Here is a 17454-nt window from a genome sequence, read left to right as displayed (position 1 = left end):
AGAAGCACAAGCTGGAATCAAGATTACCAGGAGAAATATCAATAACCTCAGATATGCAGATGACACCACCCTTATGGCAGAAAGTGAAGAGGCACTAAAAAGCCTCTTGATAAAAGTGAAAGAGGAGAGTGCAAAAGTTGGCTTAAAGCTCAGCATTCAGAAAACTTAGATCATGGCATCTGGTCACATCACTTCATGGGAAATAGATGGGGAAACAGTGGAAACAGTGTCACACTTTATTTGGGGGGGCTCCAAAATCACTGCAGATGGTGATTGTAGCCATGAAATTAAAAGACGGTTGCTCCTTGGAAGGAAAGTTATGACCAACCTGCTGCTGCTGCTGCTGCTAAGTCGCTTCAGTCGTGTCTGACTCTGTGCGACCCCAGAATGGCAGCCCACCAGGCTCCCCCTTCCCTGGGACTCTCCAGGCAAGGACACTGGAGTGGGTTGCCATTTCCCTCTCCAGTGCATGAAAGTGAAAAGTGAAAGTGAAGTCGCTCAGTCGTGTCCGACTCTTAGCCACCCCATGGACTGCAGCCTACCGGGCTCCTCCGTCCATGGGATTTTCCAGGCAAAAGTTACTGGAGTGGGGTGCCATTGCCTTCTCCAATGACCAACCTAGATGGCATATTAAAAAGCAGAGGCATTACGTTGCCAACAAGGTCTGTCTAGTCAAGGCTATGGTTTTTCCAGTGGTTATGTATGGATGTGAGAGTTGGACTGTGAAGAAAGCTGAGTGCCTAAGAATTGATGCTTTTGAACTGTGGTGTTGGAGAAGACTCTCGAGAGTCCCTTGGACTTCAAGGAGATCCAACCAGTCCATTCTGAAGGAGATCAGCCTTGGAATTTCTTTGGAAGGAATGATGCTAAAGCTGAAACTCTAGTACTTTGGCCACCTCATGCGAAGAGTTGACTCATTGGAAAAGACCCTGATGCTGGGAGCGATTGGGGCAGGAGGAGAAGGGGACGACAGAGGATGAGATGACTGGATGGCATCACCGCCTCGATGGACGTGAGTCTGAGTGAACTCCGGGAGTTGGTGATGGACAGGGAGGCCTGGCCTGCTGCGATTCATGGGGTTGCAAAGACTCGGACACAACTGAGCAACTTAAATGAACGAACTGAACTGAAGTTGCTTAAAACAAAAGGACAAACTCTGGCAAATACAGTTCAATATGATATAGTGTTTTATGTAGAGTCTACTTTCTCAGTGTCCAGTTAAGAATGCTCAACAAGAGTTTACTACCTCTCTAAAGGAGTTACTGTGTACAGGACAATAATAACTCTATATTAATGTGCAGATCCAGTTTGAATGGGGCTCACAGATAGCTGCCTTTTTATTTTTCAACAAAATAATACTCCATGTCATGCATCCTTAGGATCTAGTGTGTAATATCAACTCTGAATATGAAATCATTAAATGGGCTTTCTAAAGTAGGTGAAAAAGCTGATTATATTGAACATAGAAAACCTGTTTAAGATAGTATACCAGAACACAGGATAAAGGTCTAACTGATGTGTATTATTAGAAGTGTGTAGCCAATATCCTGAAGTGATTTATGTGCATATTGAGAAGCTCTGCTCTAAAGTGTTTTTCCTGCTGAAGTCTAGTAAAGTACTAAGTGCATCGGCTATGGGTTAGAAGTAATTAAAAGTAATACCTTAAAGTGAAATAGACATCCTCATTTTAGACTTTTTCCAGCTATGTATTCTTTATTGTTTACGTATTCCAACTAACTAGTCATCTCTCATTATCATCTTATCCTTCTTGAGCTTTCCAGAGCCTTACCTTCTGAAACAGACTCTGCCTAGTAAGCCTGTATGTAGTTGTACCCTTTTAAACTCCTCGATTCTAGTTGGATTAGCTTTTTTTTTTTTTCCCCAAAATTAATAGTTGACAGCCTGAATCCAAAATGAAACCTTAATTTATCTTGATTCTAATCCATTAGCCTCCAAACTTCTATCAGAGTAATCTTGAAGTAGACCTTTTTTCTTTTTTGAAATAAAAACTATCTACTGGGAAAGATTGGAGAATCTATGCTTTTTAAAAAACAGAAAAAAATAATAGGTTCAGGAGCTGCCTTCTCAGATCGTAGGGAGGTGGAAAATGAGATTTATTTTCTTGTGGTTTCAGTTGTTGTATATTTCTCTCCTCTGTATTTTTGTCAGTATCTTAAGATCTTTTTGATGTCTGATATTTAATAGGGAAGGATTTTAAAACAATGGACTTCTCAAGGAAATTAATGAAAACTTATATTACTTCTGCTAGTATAGTTATTAGGTGTTTGCCTTCATTCAGTTGTCATGAATGAGCTTGATAGATACCTGTGTAAATAGCATATAAGGGGCAGCATACAGCTGGGTGATAACCTCTGACCTAAGAGTCCTGGCTGACTAGCTACATGTCACATCACTTTTGGACCATAGTGACTTTATCTGTGAAACTAATAGCACAGCTCTCTGTGTCCCATATGTTTTATTAAGCTAGTGATTAAGGAGTCATAAATGTTAGGGGTGAGATCAGTGATAAATTGTAGGGAGTATTTGGTGGGGAACACATCTGCTTTTAGATGACCAGTAGCAATAGTATGGTGGGCTTTCCCAAATGGTTCAGTGGTAAAGAATCCACCTACACAGCAGGAGACTTGAGTTCAGTCCCTAGGTCGGGAAGATCCCCTGGAGAAGGAAATGGCAACCCATTCCAGTATGCTTGCCTGGGATTTCCATGCCTGGAAATCCCATGGACAGAGGAGCCTGGCAGGCTACAGTCCATCATGTTGCAAAAGAATTGGACATGACTTAGTAACCAAACAGGAGCAGCAGCCGGGGTATGAATATAAATGACCAGTTTGTTTGCTTTTTTAATAATTTTGAAATGATTTCAGACTTAAAGTCATTAACAATTTTTTAAAAATCTAGTTTATCCCAGGTTTTCCAAATATTAAGTGAATTTGCTTTATTGTTCTTTCCCTTTACTCTATCCCCCTCTGCATTACGGGTCCCTTCTCACCCATTTTTTCCCCTGATATTTTGGAAAGGAAGTTGCAGGCACAATGTCCCTTACTCATAAACATATCAGGGTATGTATGTGTGTCCTGAAAACTTAATCTTGAACTGTTTCTCAGCCTTTTATGATCTCGACATTTTTTAAAGATATAGGCCAATTTTGTAAAATGTCCCTAAATTTCATATTATGTTTTCGATGATATGCTTTCAGTGTTTAACTCTCCCCTGCCCCATCTTTATTTTTACTTTTATTTATTTTTTTGGTTGCGTGGCTTATGGGATCTTAGTTCCCTGATCAGGGATTGAACCCTGGCCCTTGGCAGTGAAAGTGTGGAATCCTAACCACTGGATCAGCAGGGAATTCCCTAAAAGGAACCACATTTTAAATGTTTAAACATATATTTTAAATTGAGTTTAAATGCTTATATTTAATTACTTTGTAAGGAAACAAAGGCAGCTTGACCCTTTGTGAAATTAATTTTTCAACTTTATATATGAAAATGCTAGTTATAATTCGTCTTCTAGAACTGAAATTCCAAGATTTTTAAATCTCAAAGCAGTTTGGCATTATTGGACATTTTATGTTGTCAAAGAGTACATCAGGAGTTTGATGTATTAGGAGCTGGTAGAATATAATCAAGAAATATCTAGACACGGGAGGAATTTGTGTTGGATATTGATAGGGCTACTTGGAAGGTACTAAATAAAATTATCATTTTCTGGGATAAGTGTGTATGAGTAAGAAGGAGAGAATTGAACATTAGGGTACTGTTAGGAAATGCATGTGAAAAATAGGTCTGGAATACAGGTTTGAAAAGTAAGCTGAAGAATGTAGAGCAGGTACTCTAGCAGGATGCTGTAGGATTTTAGTATAAAATGACATCATCACAGTAGTCCTTGAATGGGAAGACATAATCATTGTTTATAAAAACAAATTGGAATGATAAGCAGAGTACCCCTTCTCTATGAAAAGGTTAAAGAATTGTTAGACTCAAATGGGCTAAGGATCAGTTATTGCTGTGAACAACTGATAGTTCTATAAACAGATTAAAATAGGAAACTAGAAGGATTAATAATAGTGAAAAGATCGTGACAGTATTAACACTGAATTTTTACTTTTTAGAGTTTTTATATATGAGCACAAATTTATGGTAGAACTGGAATGAACCTGAGAATTTGATGTTAATGACTTTGGTGTATAAAATTACACACTTCTAAGGTATTATAGAACTAGACCATAGGCAGTTGATACTACATTAAATATTTACAAATATGTGTGTACTCACCATGCGTCAGATGCTGTTTTAGGCATGAGGTATCTAGCATGTAGGTGAATATAGCCCTGTGGCACTTGACATTGGAAATGGGGCTGAGGATTCAAATACGTAATGAATGTGTATAATATCCTGGATGATGGGAAATTTAATGAAGAAAAATAAAACTAGAATAGTGGGAACTGAAAGTTAAAAAGGAATTTTCTAACCCAGTTCACTCTCCAGGATTATAACTCTTTTACTGCTCCTTATCCCTGTAAATCTTTTTGGCCTTCAATGCCTTTCTATAACTTTGCACTGACAGTGTGTCCTTGGCACCATCTGTACTCTGGCCTGGATTGTACATACAACACTACTCTAAATTGAAGTAAATCGCAGTAGTATAAAGCTGACAGTGAATTTTGTTTATCTGTACTACTAAGTATGCATTTTCCAATTTTCTATACATTTTTCTTTTTTAAAAGGACACTGTCAAGTACTTTTAAGTGTTTATTTGTCATAAGAACAGTTACCTGCTTCTATTTATTTTTGTTTTTATCAACTGCCCTTTAGTATTCTTTGGAATGGGATATAAGTTAAAGAGGTTTTTTATTCATTTGTTTTAAATGACCGACGTTAAAACTATAGAAATAATAAATATGTTTACTGCTCCTGTTTTTCGTCTGTAAAACAATAGTGGTTTATGGAGAGTGTTTAAGTTAAAAATTTTAATAATTAGCTTGTGATTTAGTTTTATTATGTTGTGGGTTTTTGAAGTTTGAAGTTTAATTAGGTTAACTGAGAAATCATTTTTCTTTACATACAAGTGTATATGACTTAATGAATTTTTATATATTCCAAAAAAGTAGATTTAGTTGTTGGTATTCCATTAACATTGTGGATAAATTTCAATCAGCCTTTATTTTTAGTGACTTGAAATCTGAGTTGGCTATAGCTATTTGTAACTTGTTTGTTAATATAACTGAAAATTTTGTTAGTGGTTTCAATATTCTGGTATTGATACTACTATGTATGACATTAGTTGTAATTATGTTTTAAATTAAGCTTCCAAAAACAAATATAGGTTTTGTGTATGATGTTAGATGTTTTTAAACTAAACTGCCAAGAACAAATACAGGGTTGGTTTTTTTTCTTTTTTTCATTTTTTCTAGTTTCTTTTTTCCCCCATATATTATAGTCACACACATTAAGTAAATGTGTGAGAGTTCCCCTTCAACTTTAATTTTATGTTATACCATATAGGAATTAGTAGGATGAATATTTCTTTATTGACTGCCTTTTTAGTTTAAGTGACTTATTTGAGGAATGAATTTGTAGAAAACATTTGCTGACCATAGTTGCTTTGTTGTAGGAGGACTGACAAATGGTAGTGGTCGATATATCTCTGCAGCACCTGGAGCAGAAGCAAAATACCGAAGTGCTTCAGGCACTTCCAGTCTATTTAGCTCCAGCAGCCAGCTCTTTCCTCCTTCTCGGCTTCGGTATAATAGGTCTGATATTATGCCTTCTGGCCGAAGTAGATTATTAGAAGATTTCAGAAACAACCGCTTCCCAAACCTTCAACTTAGAGACTTGATTGGACACATAGTTGAGTTTTCTCAAGACCAGCATGGTTCTAGGTAGGTGATTATGATTTATGGTACTTACCACTGCATTTTTGCTTTGAAAGAGCCAAGATTTTTCTTGACCAAGATTATTTAACCTGTATAAAAATTGGAATTGTTTAAAAAATAAATATCCAATATGGATTTTTCTCTCTTATGAGGATAAACTATAAAAATACAGATATTTATTTTTTATGGTTCTTCAGTTTTCTATAGTAATTAAATAGTAATGCTCTTTTGTTGAATTATTTTTATTATATTGACTGAATACATTTAATTTCTTTAAACTTCCTTTTGAAAATAGTGCTCTGAATTACATATATGGACTTGTGTCCCTGATGTGTATACTTGTCTAAAAAAATGTTTAAAACAAAGTTAAATGCTTTGTGTTCCTTTACATTAAACAGGATTTGTGTGTACTATAATACTTGAAGTACATGCAAATTAGTGTTCTCAAGATAATACACAGAAAAGAAAATAGTATTCAAATTCTAACACATTTGCTAAGTTTGAGATATCTTAGTAATAATATAATTAATTATTAATAATGAATAACCAGTAATATCTTTTTAGTTTTTTTATTGATTACAATACAGCCAGAACTAACCTACACATTAAACATCCATATGTCCAGATTTTTGCCAGTCTGACTAGAAGTTTTAAATTAAGGTGTTAACAAAGATATGCTTCATAACTTTTGTTCTTTTTATTTTAAATGTATAGGATGTATTAATACTGTTTCTGGAAATGACTTTATGTGGATATATGTTGGGATGTGTTATATTCAAATCAGACACGGATTTTGCAGGAGCTTATTATTAATATACTGTCATGACATTAAAATGTTTCCCACATAGATTCATACAGCAAAAGCTAGAGAGAGCTACTCCAGCTGAGCGACAGATGGTTTTTAATGAAATTCTACAAGCAGCCTATCAATTAATGACAGATGTTTTTGGCAACTATGTCATACAGAAATTTTTTGAGGTAAGCATGCATTCATGTTTGTTCATGCTCAATGCTTAGAAAAGCTCTGAAAGTTTATTTTTCATATAAATTTTATTTTCATATAAAAATATATACTTGGGAGAAAATATGTACAGATTCTATATCCAGAATGTATGAAACTCAACAACAAAAAGACAGCTCAGTTTAAAAAAGGGACAAAGGACTTGAACAGACATTTCTCCTAGAAAGATACTCAAATGTGCACATGAAAAAAGTTCAACACCCTTAGTCATTAGGGAGACGCAAATCAAAACCATCGCTAGCTCCTTTTATATCTACTAGGATGGCTGTATTTTAAAATATAGAGAACAATAAATGTTGGTGAAGATGTAGAGAAATTAGAACTCTCATACATTGTCAATGGGAATGTAAAATGGTGCAGCCACTGTGGAAAACAGTTTGGCAGGTTCCTTAAAAAACAAAACATAAAATTATGATATAGCCTAGCAATTCCATTCTAGGTATATACCCAAAAGTATTGAAAACAAGCACTTCAGTGAACTAGTGTTCATTTCAGCATTATTTACGGTAGCCTGAACATGCAAACAGACAAAAATGCCCGACAGATGAATGTATAAACAAAATGTGGTATATATATATACACAGTAGAATATTGCTCAGCCATAAGAAGGAATGAAGCATTTCATACATGCTTACTCATGGATGAAACTAAGTGAAATAAGCCAGGTACAGAAGGACAAACATTATAAGGTTCCATTTATGTGAAATACCTAGAATAGACAAATTCATAGAGACATAAAGTTGACTAGGGCTTCCTATTCTACTAGTAGACTGGTAGGGGAAAGAGTGGGGTTATTGTTTAATGAGTATAGTGTTTGTGTTTGAGGTAATGGAAAAAATTTGGAATCAAATTGTGATGACTATTGCAAATGGTGAGAATATAGTCAATACCACTGAAGTCAAAATGTTGTATTTTATGGTTAAAATGTTATATTTCATGGTATATATTTATTTTTTAAGTGTATGGCCTTTACACTAAATGAGAAGTTTAATACCTAAATGCTTTCTCTGTACCTACTTGCCAAATGTAATATTTAAAAATAGATTCAATAGACTGAAAACAGTGAGTTATTCAAGTTAACAAAGTAATAATAAAATCTTTTTTTTTCTATCAGTTTGGGAGTTTGGATCAAAAATTAGCCCTAGCTACTCGTATTCGAGGTCATGTTCTACCCTTAGCATTGCAGATGTATGGCTGCCGTGTTATTCAGAAAGCATTAGAGTCTATTTCGTCTGACCAGCAGGTAATTGTAAGTTAAGACAAAATTTTTGTATTCTTTAAAAAATTATATTTTATGTCTCTTTAATTTGAAAATATAAAGCATTGGGAGTAAGCTTTAGATGAACCAGTTCATGTTTGGATTTTTTTTTTTTTTTGGTCCGCTCTGCATGGTTTGCAGGATTGTAGGTCCCCAGCAAGGGATCCACTCCAGTACTCTTGCCTGGAAAATCCCATGGATGGAGGAGCCTGGTAGGCTGCAGTCCATGGGGTCACTAAGAGTGGGACACAGCTGAACGACTTCACTTTCACTTTTCACTTTCACGCATTGGAGAAGGAAATGGCAACCCGCTCCAGTGTTCTTGCCTGGAGAATCCCAGGGACGGGGGAGCCTGGTGGGCTGCTGTCTATGGGGTTGTACAGAGTCAGACACGACTTAAGCGGCTTAGCAGCAGCAGCAAGGGATCAAACCGAAGCCCCCGGCAGTGAGAGTCCTAACTTCTGGACTGCCAGAGAATTCCCTCCTGTTTGGATTCTTTAGTACAGTTGCTTTTGTAACTTAGACCTCTTAAAACAACATTTGTGTAATATCTTGAGTTCAAGGATTCCTCTGTCAGAATACAACTGAGACTTTTTTGGGTGAGAGAAATTTTAAACATAAATACTGGAAATTCCCTGGTGGCTCAGTGTTTAGGACTCTGTGCTTCCACTGCAGGGGACAGGAGTTCAGTGCCGGGTAACTAAAAACTCACTTGCCATGCGGCATGTTAAAAGAAAAAAAAAAAGAATACCTTTACACTAGATGTACTCCATTTCTTCATAATCCTATTTCCTATTACACTGATTAGGTACACACACAGATTATTGTGCAGTTACTTACATTTTTTTCCCCAAGGGTTAAGATGTGTGTTAATGAAGTCTTAGAATTTTATGGGAAAAATAGTTAAAAGAAAATGCACTGTAAGTAAGTTTAACCTTATTTTTGAAGAGTGCAAGTGAAGTTGCTCAGTCATGTCCGACTCTTTGCAACCCCTGAACTGTAGCCCACCAGGCTTCTCCATCCATGGAATTTTATTCAAGGCAAGCTTGAGGATTATAACCTGGGAAGAGCATCTCAGAAAGCTCTGAAACTGTTTCCAAAATATCTTTATCAGTCTGAGAGTTAAGAGCAGAGAAGCTCTAAGTATCTATACAAACTACTGATCTTTCTCCATTATGACACAACTTCAGTGACTCTAAAGCTCGGGATTTCAAGAGGAATGTTATTTTCTCACAGATATTCACTGCTGTGATTACATACGTATATATTATTGTTTTTAATTCTGGAATTTATTGTATGTGTGTAGCTTGAGAGTCAAAGTCAATCTCTTTCTAAACTTACTAATTAGCAATACCTTTTAAGAACTAATTGTTTTCTTCACTCACTGTATTTATGCCCGCATTGCAGGCAGACGCTTTACCGTCTAAGCTTATTAAGCAAATATAAATGGAAAAATGTCATCTTTGCCCATTAAATGAGCAAAGATCTAAAATCTCCTGAGAATCTGTCCCTGAAGAAGTTATAAAATGTTAAAGGAAAATATTGAATCAAGTTGTGGCTGGTCCTGTGCCCACCCATTCGTGTGCATGCACCACCACTGCCTCCCCACCCCCCTCCCCCAAATTGTGTAGCTTGAAGGGTCTTAGTTCCCCACTAGGGAGAGCCTGGGCCCCCAGCAGCAGAAGAGTCCTAAAAACTGGACCACCAGGAAATTCCCTGAATCAAGTTCTTTACTGTAAGATTATTAAAAAGAAGAATAAAAGTGCTCAATAATAATTTTTCATAATTGATGTATTACATGAAAATTACACGGCTCTTCAGGGCTCATTCAGCTCCTTACCGTTTTCTGTGTGCTTGATAATCTCAAATACCCATCAGTAATAACTACTTGGGGGAATTCCCTGGCAGTTAGTGGTTAGGACGCCACACTTCCCACTGCAGGGGGCACAGGTTTGTCCCTGGTTGAGGAACTAAGATCCTGAATGCTGCACAGCACAGCCAAAAAAATGATGATGATGATTACTGGGGGGAAGGGGTATGCTTAGTAGAGAAAAGTATAGAATTCTGATATCATTATATTAGTTGTCAGCTGAGAAAGATGAGTGGAAGATACAAACAGTGAAGACAGTTTAAATATAGCAAATTGAGTATCACTAGGTTACAGCAGCAGCAGCAGGTTATATTTTAGCAAATATCATTTACATTATAATCCAAAATATTTTAGTAATTCTCACCTTCAGTGGCTTCTGCTTATTAACACTTTCAGGAATTTTAAACTTTGATATATAAAAAATTGGAAGCAAATTTTTGAATATACTTTTGTTCCCATCTTCTTTTATGTTGTTTGGTAAGGTAATTTAAATGTCTTCTCTTTTGCAGAGTGAAATGGTAAAGGAGCTCGATGGTCATGTACTCAAATGTGTGAAAGATCAAAATGGAAACCATGTTGTACAAAAGTGTATTGAATGTGTTCAGCCACAGTCACTACAGTTCATCATTGATGCTTTCAAAGGACAAGTAAGATTGACTTTTGTCATCTACTTAGAATTTAACACATTTTTTTTATAAATCACAGGATAATACCTAGTACTTTCATACAAGGAAATAAATGCTGAATGTGTGTTAATTTCTGCCTCTTTCATAGAGTGTGAGTCAATAGATAGCTTCATTTTTGCAGCTGAAAAATGTAGATGAGTTTAATTATATTACTCTAAGAAATAAAGATAACTGCTGTTAGTGTTGTAAGCCCGACAGTGTTTTCCAAACTTCCTGGGAGAGGGGGAAGGAGAGAAGAAGACTTAAGATTGTATAATAAAAGACAGAAAAATAAATATAAATTAGTAACTAATACATAATAATTAATAGTGTCTGATTACAGTGTGCACTACCACTACCCCACAATCCATTCTTTGTCATTATTACATGCCTTCCTTCTTCTGATTAGGTTCCTTTTGATCAAAATATCTGTTAGCTCCTAAACTGCGTACCCTGTTTCCCGGTCTTTGCCAACGTGGCAGTTAATGTATTAAATGTAAATTACCTGTTCTTGTATGTTAAATTAACTCAACATGTTATCAAAAACCTGTGTAAACCCGTCTTTCCAAAAATGTCACAGATTGGAAGTTTATTTCTTCTAATTGTTTTAAGGTATTTGTACTTTCAACTCATCCTTATGGCTGCAGAGTAATCCAGCGCATTCTGGAGCATTGCACTGCAGAGCAGACCTTACCTATCTTAGAAGAACTCCACCAACATACGGAGCAGTTAGTACAGGTATAAAATCCCTAAAATTTGAAACGTTTATATACTTCTGCAAATGGTTCTGATTTTTTAAAGGAAATATAATTTATTGTTAACACATTATAGAGTTAACACACAATGAAACAAAAGCCTTTTGTATTCTCTTGATTGTACTATTGGATTTTTAGAAAAATAATAAACATCTTTTTTAAGAATTACCGTTATTCCTAACGAATGACTTTAAGGAAATCAATTTTTAAATGTCTGCACTCAGGATCAGTATGGCAATTACGTTATTCAGCATGTACTGGAACATGGTCGACCTGAAGACAAGAGCAAAATTGTTTCTGAAATCCGAGGAAAGGTCTTAGCCTTGAGTCAACACAAATTTGCCAGGTATTGCATTATTTTCTCATTCCAAGGGAAAGGTCTTTTAACACTCTGGCTTTTTAAGCACAGAAATGCATATAGACTGTAACATTGGAATACAATCTCTCTAATTTTTTTTAGTAGAGGCAAAAGGTACATCTAGAGTGTTGCTTTTGTTCTCAAAGAATCTGCATGACAAATTGGTTTGCCCACATATATTCCATTTTTTAAATCTGTGTTTGGAAAATTATTTCTTCCCAAGATGTGTGGATAATTGCACATTTAATTTATTTAGTTCATGCTCATGAAAGCCTCAGACCTTATTAATGACCTAGTTTCACCCCCCATCCCCCCTCCTTGAATTATGGGTCTTTGATTTGTTTTTGTTTGGCCATACCACATGGCCCCCTACATTGGAAACTTGGGGTCTTAACCACTGGACTGCCAGGGAAGTCCCGATAGTTTAATTATTATTTAGTTATCATTTTAAGAGCCCTGCCATTAAACTTGGGGATGTCCCATATGGATTCTTCCATGATATTAATTTCTGTTTTAGAAGTAACTGGAGAATTAGAAGAGAATCCTATTTTGACTCTTCTGCCTGCCAGTGCACTGAACAAGTTCTTTCAAAAGCCAGAGAAAGTTTTCTGTTAAAAAATGACAAAATAATTTTCTGTTTATGTACTTTAATTTTTAAGCAATGTAGTAGAAAAGTGTGTTACTCATGCCTCCCGTGCTGAGAGAGCTTTACTGATTGACGAAGTTTGCTGCCAGAATGATGGTCCTCACAGTGCCTTATACACCATGATGAAGGACCAGTATGCCAATTATGTCGTTCAGAAGATGATTGATATGGCTGAACCTGCTCAGAGAAAGATAATCATGCACAAGGTAATACTATTTATAGCACTTAAAATAGATGATTCAATTTGTTTAGGCTACTCTTAACTTCCTCGGAATGTCTGAACTACAGAAAAAGTTTAAAATCAGTGGAAAAGCTTTGGCAGATGTAGGTATACTGTACTCTTTTGTTAAGTTCTTAAGGTAATCAGCTCAATAAAATCACATTCATTTCTCATATTTACCTACCATTTACTTAATCAATTAAGCTGGTTTCTCTCTATCTTTTTCTACAGTCTAATGATTCTCAAAGAAATCATTACTTTCCACAGGAAAACTTACTGTTAAAAATGAACACTGGTGGTATTTTTGCCCTCTTGATTTTGTTTTTAAAATTTAATATTTCTGTTTAAGAATATATACCTGTAACAGTTTTTTCAGTGTTATTTTTAACTGCATTATTTATTTACCAATTTCATATTTAGGGCATTTCAATTACTTATTTTTTAGTAACTGTTCTTAGCAATGTTTTATACATCTTTGCATAATTAAATGTTTTTGTAAGGTAAATTCCTAGATGTGGAAATTGGTGGCACAAAGTATGTGAACATGTTACATTTTTATAGATTTTGCCAAGTTGCTTTCCAAAAATTTTGTACAAGTTTGCATATCTGTCTGATGTTTACCTGTTTACATTATCTCATCAATGCCAGTTATTGCTTATAAAATCTTTTCCAGTCTGGATGGAAAGATAATGATATGATTCTTCTCATAGGTGTTTTTAAAACCACTAGGGAGATATTGAATATCTTAAACGTATTAGCTCTAACACATCTTGCTTGTTCATGTCTTTGCTCCATTTTGTATTGAATTTTTGTCTAGTTGCTTAGAGTTACAGAATTCTGCCCTCATAAACTTTGTAAGAATATACTAGCTCATTAGTGATACTTCTCTGCTATGTTTGGAGTTTCTCTGTTATTTGCATGTGTAATAGTTTATGGGGATAGTGGCTTGTTTTGTTCATTAGACAATTTTGAGAGTAGAAGTTTGGAGAGACTGAGTGGAACAGAACTGCTTTTGCAAACAACTTTCTTTGGATTTGAATTTTTAAATTTCAGTTATTTCTTCCAAATCACCCAGATTTGGGGGCAGTTTTTTTTTTAGGAATCAGAAACTAAAATAACTTAGATTTCCTAAGCAGATTATTTATTTTTCAGATTCGACCTCACATTTCTACTTTACGCAAATATACATATGGGAAGCATATACTGGCCAAGTTGGAAAAATATTATTTGAAAAATAGCCCAGATCTAGGGCCTATTGGAGGACCACCAAATGGAATGCTGTAAAGGAAAAAAAGAAGATAATGTAACCATGTGAGAGGAACGTTTCTTTTGTGAATTATCAAAACACAACTCAACTATGAATCTTCAAATTTTTTTTAAAGCAAAACTATTTATTGACTTTATTCATCCATTTGTAAATTTTTTAAGGTTCTTGTGTATATTTGGGGGTGGGGGTGGTGAATAAATTATATTCAGCCCTGAGTGGAGACCTATCAGATTGAATTGTGGGCAAAGCACAGAATGCCTGTATATGATGTAACTGTATCAAAAAATGCTGTCACATATTTTGTAAATTTTTACCTTGTAAAGTCACAAAAATAGTTTTTAAAGGGAAAAGTACAGTATTCTTTTAATAAACTGGCTTGCAGTCTGGTAGGTCTACGGACCCCACAGCACAACAGGTTTATAGAGATGTATATAAAAATATAGTCCTTATTTTTTTTTTGTCCTTTGTGTGAAGCCTTTTATAACAGATTAACAATCAACTGCATAAATTAGTATTTTAAAAAGAAAGTTAAGTTGTATTTTGGTAATTCACAAACTATCATGCAAATAAAAACTCAGTAAGATAAGAATTAAGTGATTTGAAAGGAAAAGAACTTAAGAGTATTTACAGTGGATATGGTTTTAATACAAATACTGCCCTAAAATGTCTCTGGCAATGTACAGAAGTATTGTATATACTTACATATGTAATTGTTATAAGAGGTAGAAAAAACAGAATCATGGTGACACTTCCATCCAGTTAAGTATGCTAAACGAAAAGTTAAGTTCCATTTTAACTTTTCAGTTTGGTTTGCGATGAGAAAGAGTGGAAATTTGTACATTGTTTTGCTTATAGAATTACAAGGACATGTTGAGAAATTGTTGAGCTTTATTTTGCTTTTTCATAGTAGATTCAGAAAGTAGGAACCTGATAGAGGTGAAAAGGGGCCACTGAAAAGTGAATTTGATAGCTCAACATTTAAGCATGATTACATATTCAGATAGCTTTTTTTGCTTCCTATAAATATATGCATTGTGTGTGTAGTAATAGATGTAAGTTTACACTTTGAAAGCAAATCTTGTTTCAATGTTTATTATAAAAGCCTTGCTAATTTGGTAGTGATGCTTTCTTTGGTTGTACAGGTGTATATTTGTAAACCTCAATGCTGTAAATGGAATTTGTTTTATCTCTTTGGGAAACATTTGCATTTTGGTGTACATTTATGTCCCTGCCCTCTGACCTGGCATATAGTGTTGTATAATGTAAATTGATTTCTCCAAATTGAGAGTGATTTTTTAAAATTTTTTATCTTTATATGGTTTCAGAAGTATGAACCAGCTTTCTTTTTATTATTGTGGAAAACATTTTGTTTTATAACATAGTTGTTGACTCTGTTAATATGGACATGCTAGGATTTGGGTCACTTTCAAGAAGTCAGGGTATTGTGCATAATAGAAAGTATTGGACTGAGATATTTGATGACCATGGAGGCCAATGCTTTTTCCATCTTATTAAATGTGATGTGACTTTTTTTCTTTGTACAGAAGAGTACTGTATTTTTGAATAGCCTACTCCCAAGTAATAGCAAATCTGTATGATAACATTTTTTCTCTGGACATAAGACATAACAGTAACATGATGTACATTTACAAGCGGCCTTATGTACATTTCCCAACAATCTTTTTAAGGCAAAATTGTGACCATATGTGTATAATTAAAATCGTTTTTAATCCTTTGCCTATGAAAATATTTTGGAAAAAACTTGCTTTGTATATTCAGTTTCTGAAAGATAAAGAAAGTGCTTTGTATTTTGTTGAAGTCAGTATTTTGTATAAAACTTTTATGTTGACCCACTTATGTTTAGTGCTAAAAACTAATGAACTATGCTATCTCTTTCAATTGAATATGTAAGGGATTTTTTTTATTGGAAGTCTGCAGAAGAATACCAGTCTTCTGAGCACAATAGTGAACATAAAGGTTTTTCACATAGCTGTTCATATCATGAACCTAAGAATAACAGCATGAAGTTTGGGGTGCCAGGCATAGTTTTTCATGTTTGATGTTGAGTTATTCTAGTTTTCTAACCCAACATTCCTTGTTGAGGCCATTAAATTTAACCACTTGTTCACTGTCCCTTCTCACAGTCACACTTGTTCATCAGCATGTCCCAGCCATAGTGACAGAGCTTTTTTCCCCTCCATACAGGGCTGCTCCCTGCCGCCCTTCCCGCTTTGTTTTGCCAGCCTCAGAATGTCTTGGCCCTGGGCTGAACTTTTGTTCCCAGTATCAGCTCATGGTTTCAGGATCAAAGTTGTCCTTGTTGGAGATTGGTGGTGACTTTCCTGGATTTGCACAGTTAAATTCCTGGTTTTCCTTTATCTTCTGTTCACACAGACAAATTATTTCTGCAGATTTAGCAAGTCCTAGAGAACAGCACATTGGGAAACTGGACCATTGTCTTGGATTCCTGATGTTCTTGTGTGTCTCATTAACAGCCCAGTCTTCCCAGTATTTTAGGGCTTATCATAGAAAAATATCTATTACTCTAGAAATTTTGGTCTGCCATTTTTGATGCCCACCTCTCTGATTCCACCTTTTAATAAATTGGCATGAGGTTTTGGTATAATCTGAAAATGACATTTTAGAATAAACTTAATTGGGCAGAACCACTTAGGCTTTACTCTTGGTTGTCTTTTGATATGAATTGTTTCTGGACCAGTTTGTCTAAGTCCTGGCTCTTATTGGTTCGTATGAAATAATGTTATCTTCACTTCTTTGTATATTATGTATAAATTAGAAAATGAAAAATGTGTGAATAACATTGTATGAAATAAATCTGGTCTTGTGTTTTTCTCTACATAAAATACCCCACTGTACCTCAATTACAATTCCCATTGACCATTCAAGTTTACTCTGATTTAAGGAAAACGAAAATACCTTTATCACATGGATGCTAGTCTGGGGCCAGTGATTGCACTGATGGTATGAATCCTGTCTTAAAATATTCATAATTTCTGTCTAACTATATAGAGTCATTACACACTTCATATGATGAAACTTTAACCCTTTTTCTTTATTGATAAAATGATACTTCAAAGTTGTTTTTGAGGATTAAATTAAATCACATATCTTTACCCACAGGTGTTTTTTTCCTTTGCACATACATGCACTTTAGGAGACTATGTTGTCTGAAAGTACAGTCTAGGTTCAGGCCTGTATTTAAAGTTAACCTCACTTTTCACAAACCTTTTGAATTTGATTATGCTATCTCAGCCGTACCTTCATTTTTAGTATGAAGTGAAAGTCACTCAGTCATGTGCAACTCTTTGTGAACCCATGGATAGTCCATGGAGTTCTCCAGGCCAGAATACTTGAGTGGGTAGCCTTTCCCTTCTCCAGGGGATCTTCCCAACCCAGGGATTGAACCCAGGTCTCCCACATTGCAGGCGGATTCTTTACCAGCTGAGCCACAAGGGAAGCCCTCATCCTTAGTATGTGAAA

At 35.2% G+C, this 17454-nt stretch overlaps 1 protein-coding gene across 10 annotated transcripts in view; it reads left to right on the top strand.

The window, feature by feature from the left end:
• The window catches only part of PUM2 (pumilio RNA-binding family member 2), a 116223-nt gene extending 99384 nt beyond the window's left edge, over positions 1-16839 (top strand). For 8 of the 10 annotated variants that reach the window (XM_010840527.1, XM_010840526.1, XM_010840528.1 and 5 more), the window contains 8 exons: positions 5632-5899; positions 6742-6871; positions 8029-8163; positions 10552-10689; positions 11320-11445; positions 11687-11808; positions 12480-12672; positions 13839-16839. In XM_010840527.1, coding sequence (XP_010838829.1) covers positions 5632-5899; positions 6742-6871; positions 8029-8163; positions 10552-10689; positions 11320-11445; positions 11687-11808; positions 12480-12672; positions 13839-13970 — 1244 coding nt within the window. In that variant the 3' untranslated portion in view covers positions 13971-16839. The remainder of the gene's footprint in view (positions 1-5631; positions 5900-6741; positions 6872-8028; positions 8164-10551; positions 10690-11319; positions 11446-11686; positions 11809-12479; positions 12673-13838) is intronic. The other 2 variants (XM_010840530.1, XM_010840532.1) reach the window with 1 other exon arrangement.
• Positions 16840-17454: the final 615 nt, after the last annotated feature.

This window comes from Bison bison, unplaced genomic scaffold (assembly GCF_000754665.1).
Source record: "Bison bison bison isolate TAMUID 2011002044 unplaced genomic scaffold, Bison_UMD1.0 scf7180017864145, whole genome shotgun sequence".
Taxonomy (NCBI): Eukaryota; Metazoa; Chordata; class Mammalia; order Artiodactyla; family Bovidae; genus Bison; species Bison bison.
The sequence above is the reverse complement of the archived record's forward strand: the minus strand, read 5'-3'. Positions and strand labels throughout refer to the sequence as shown.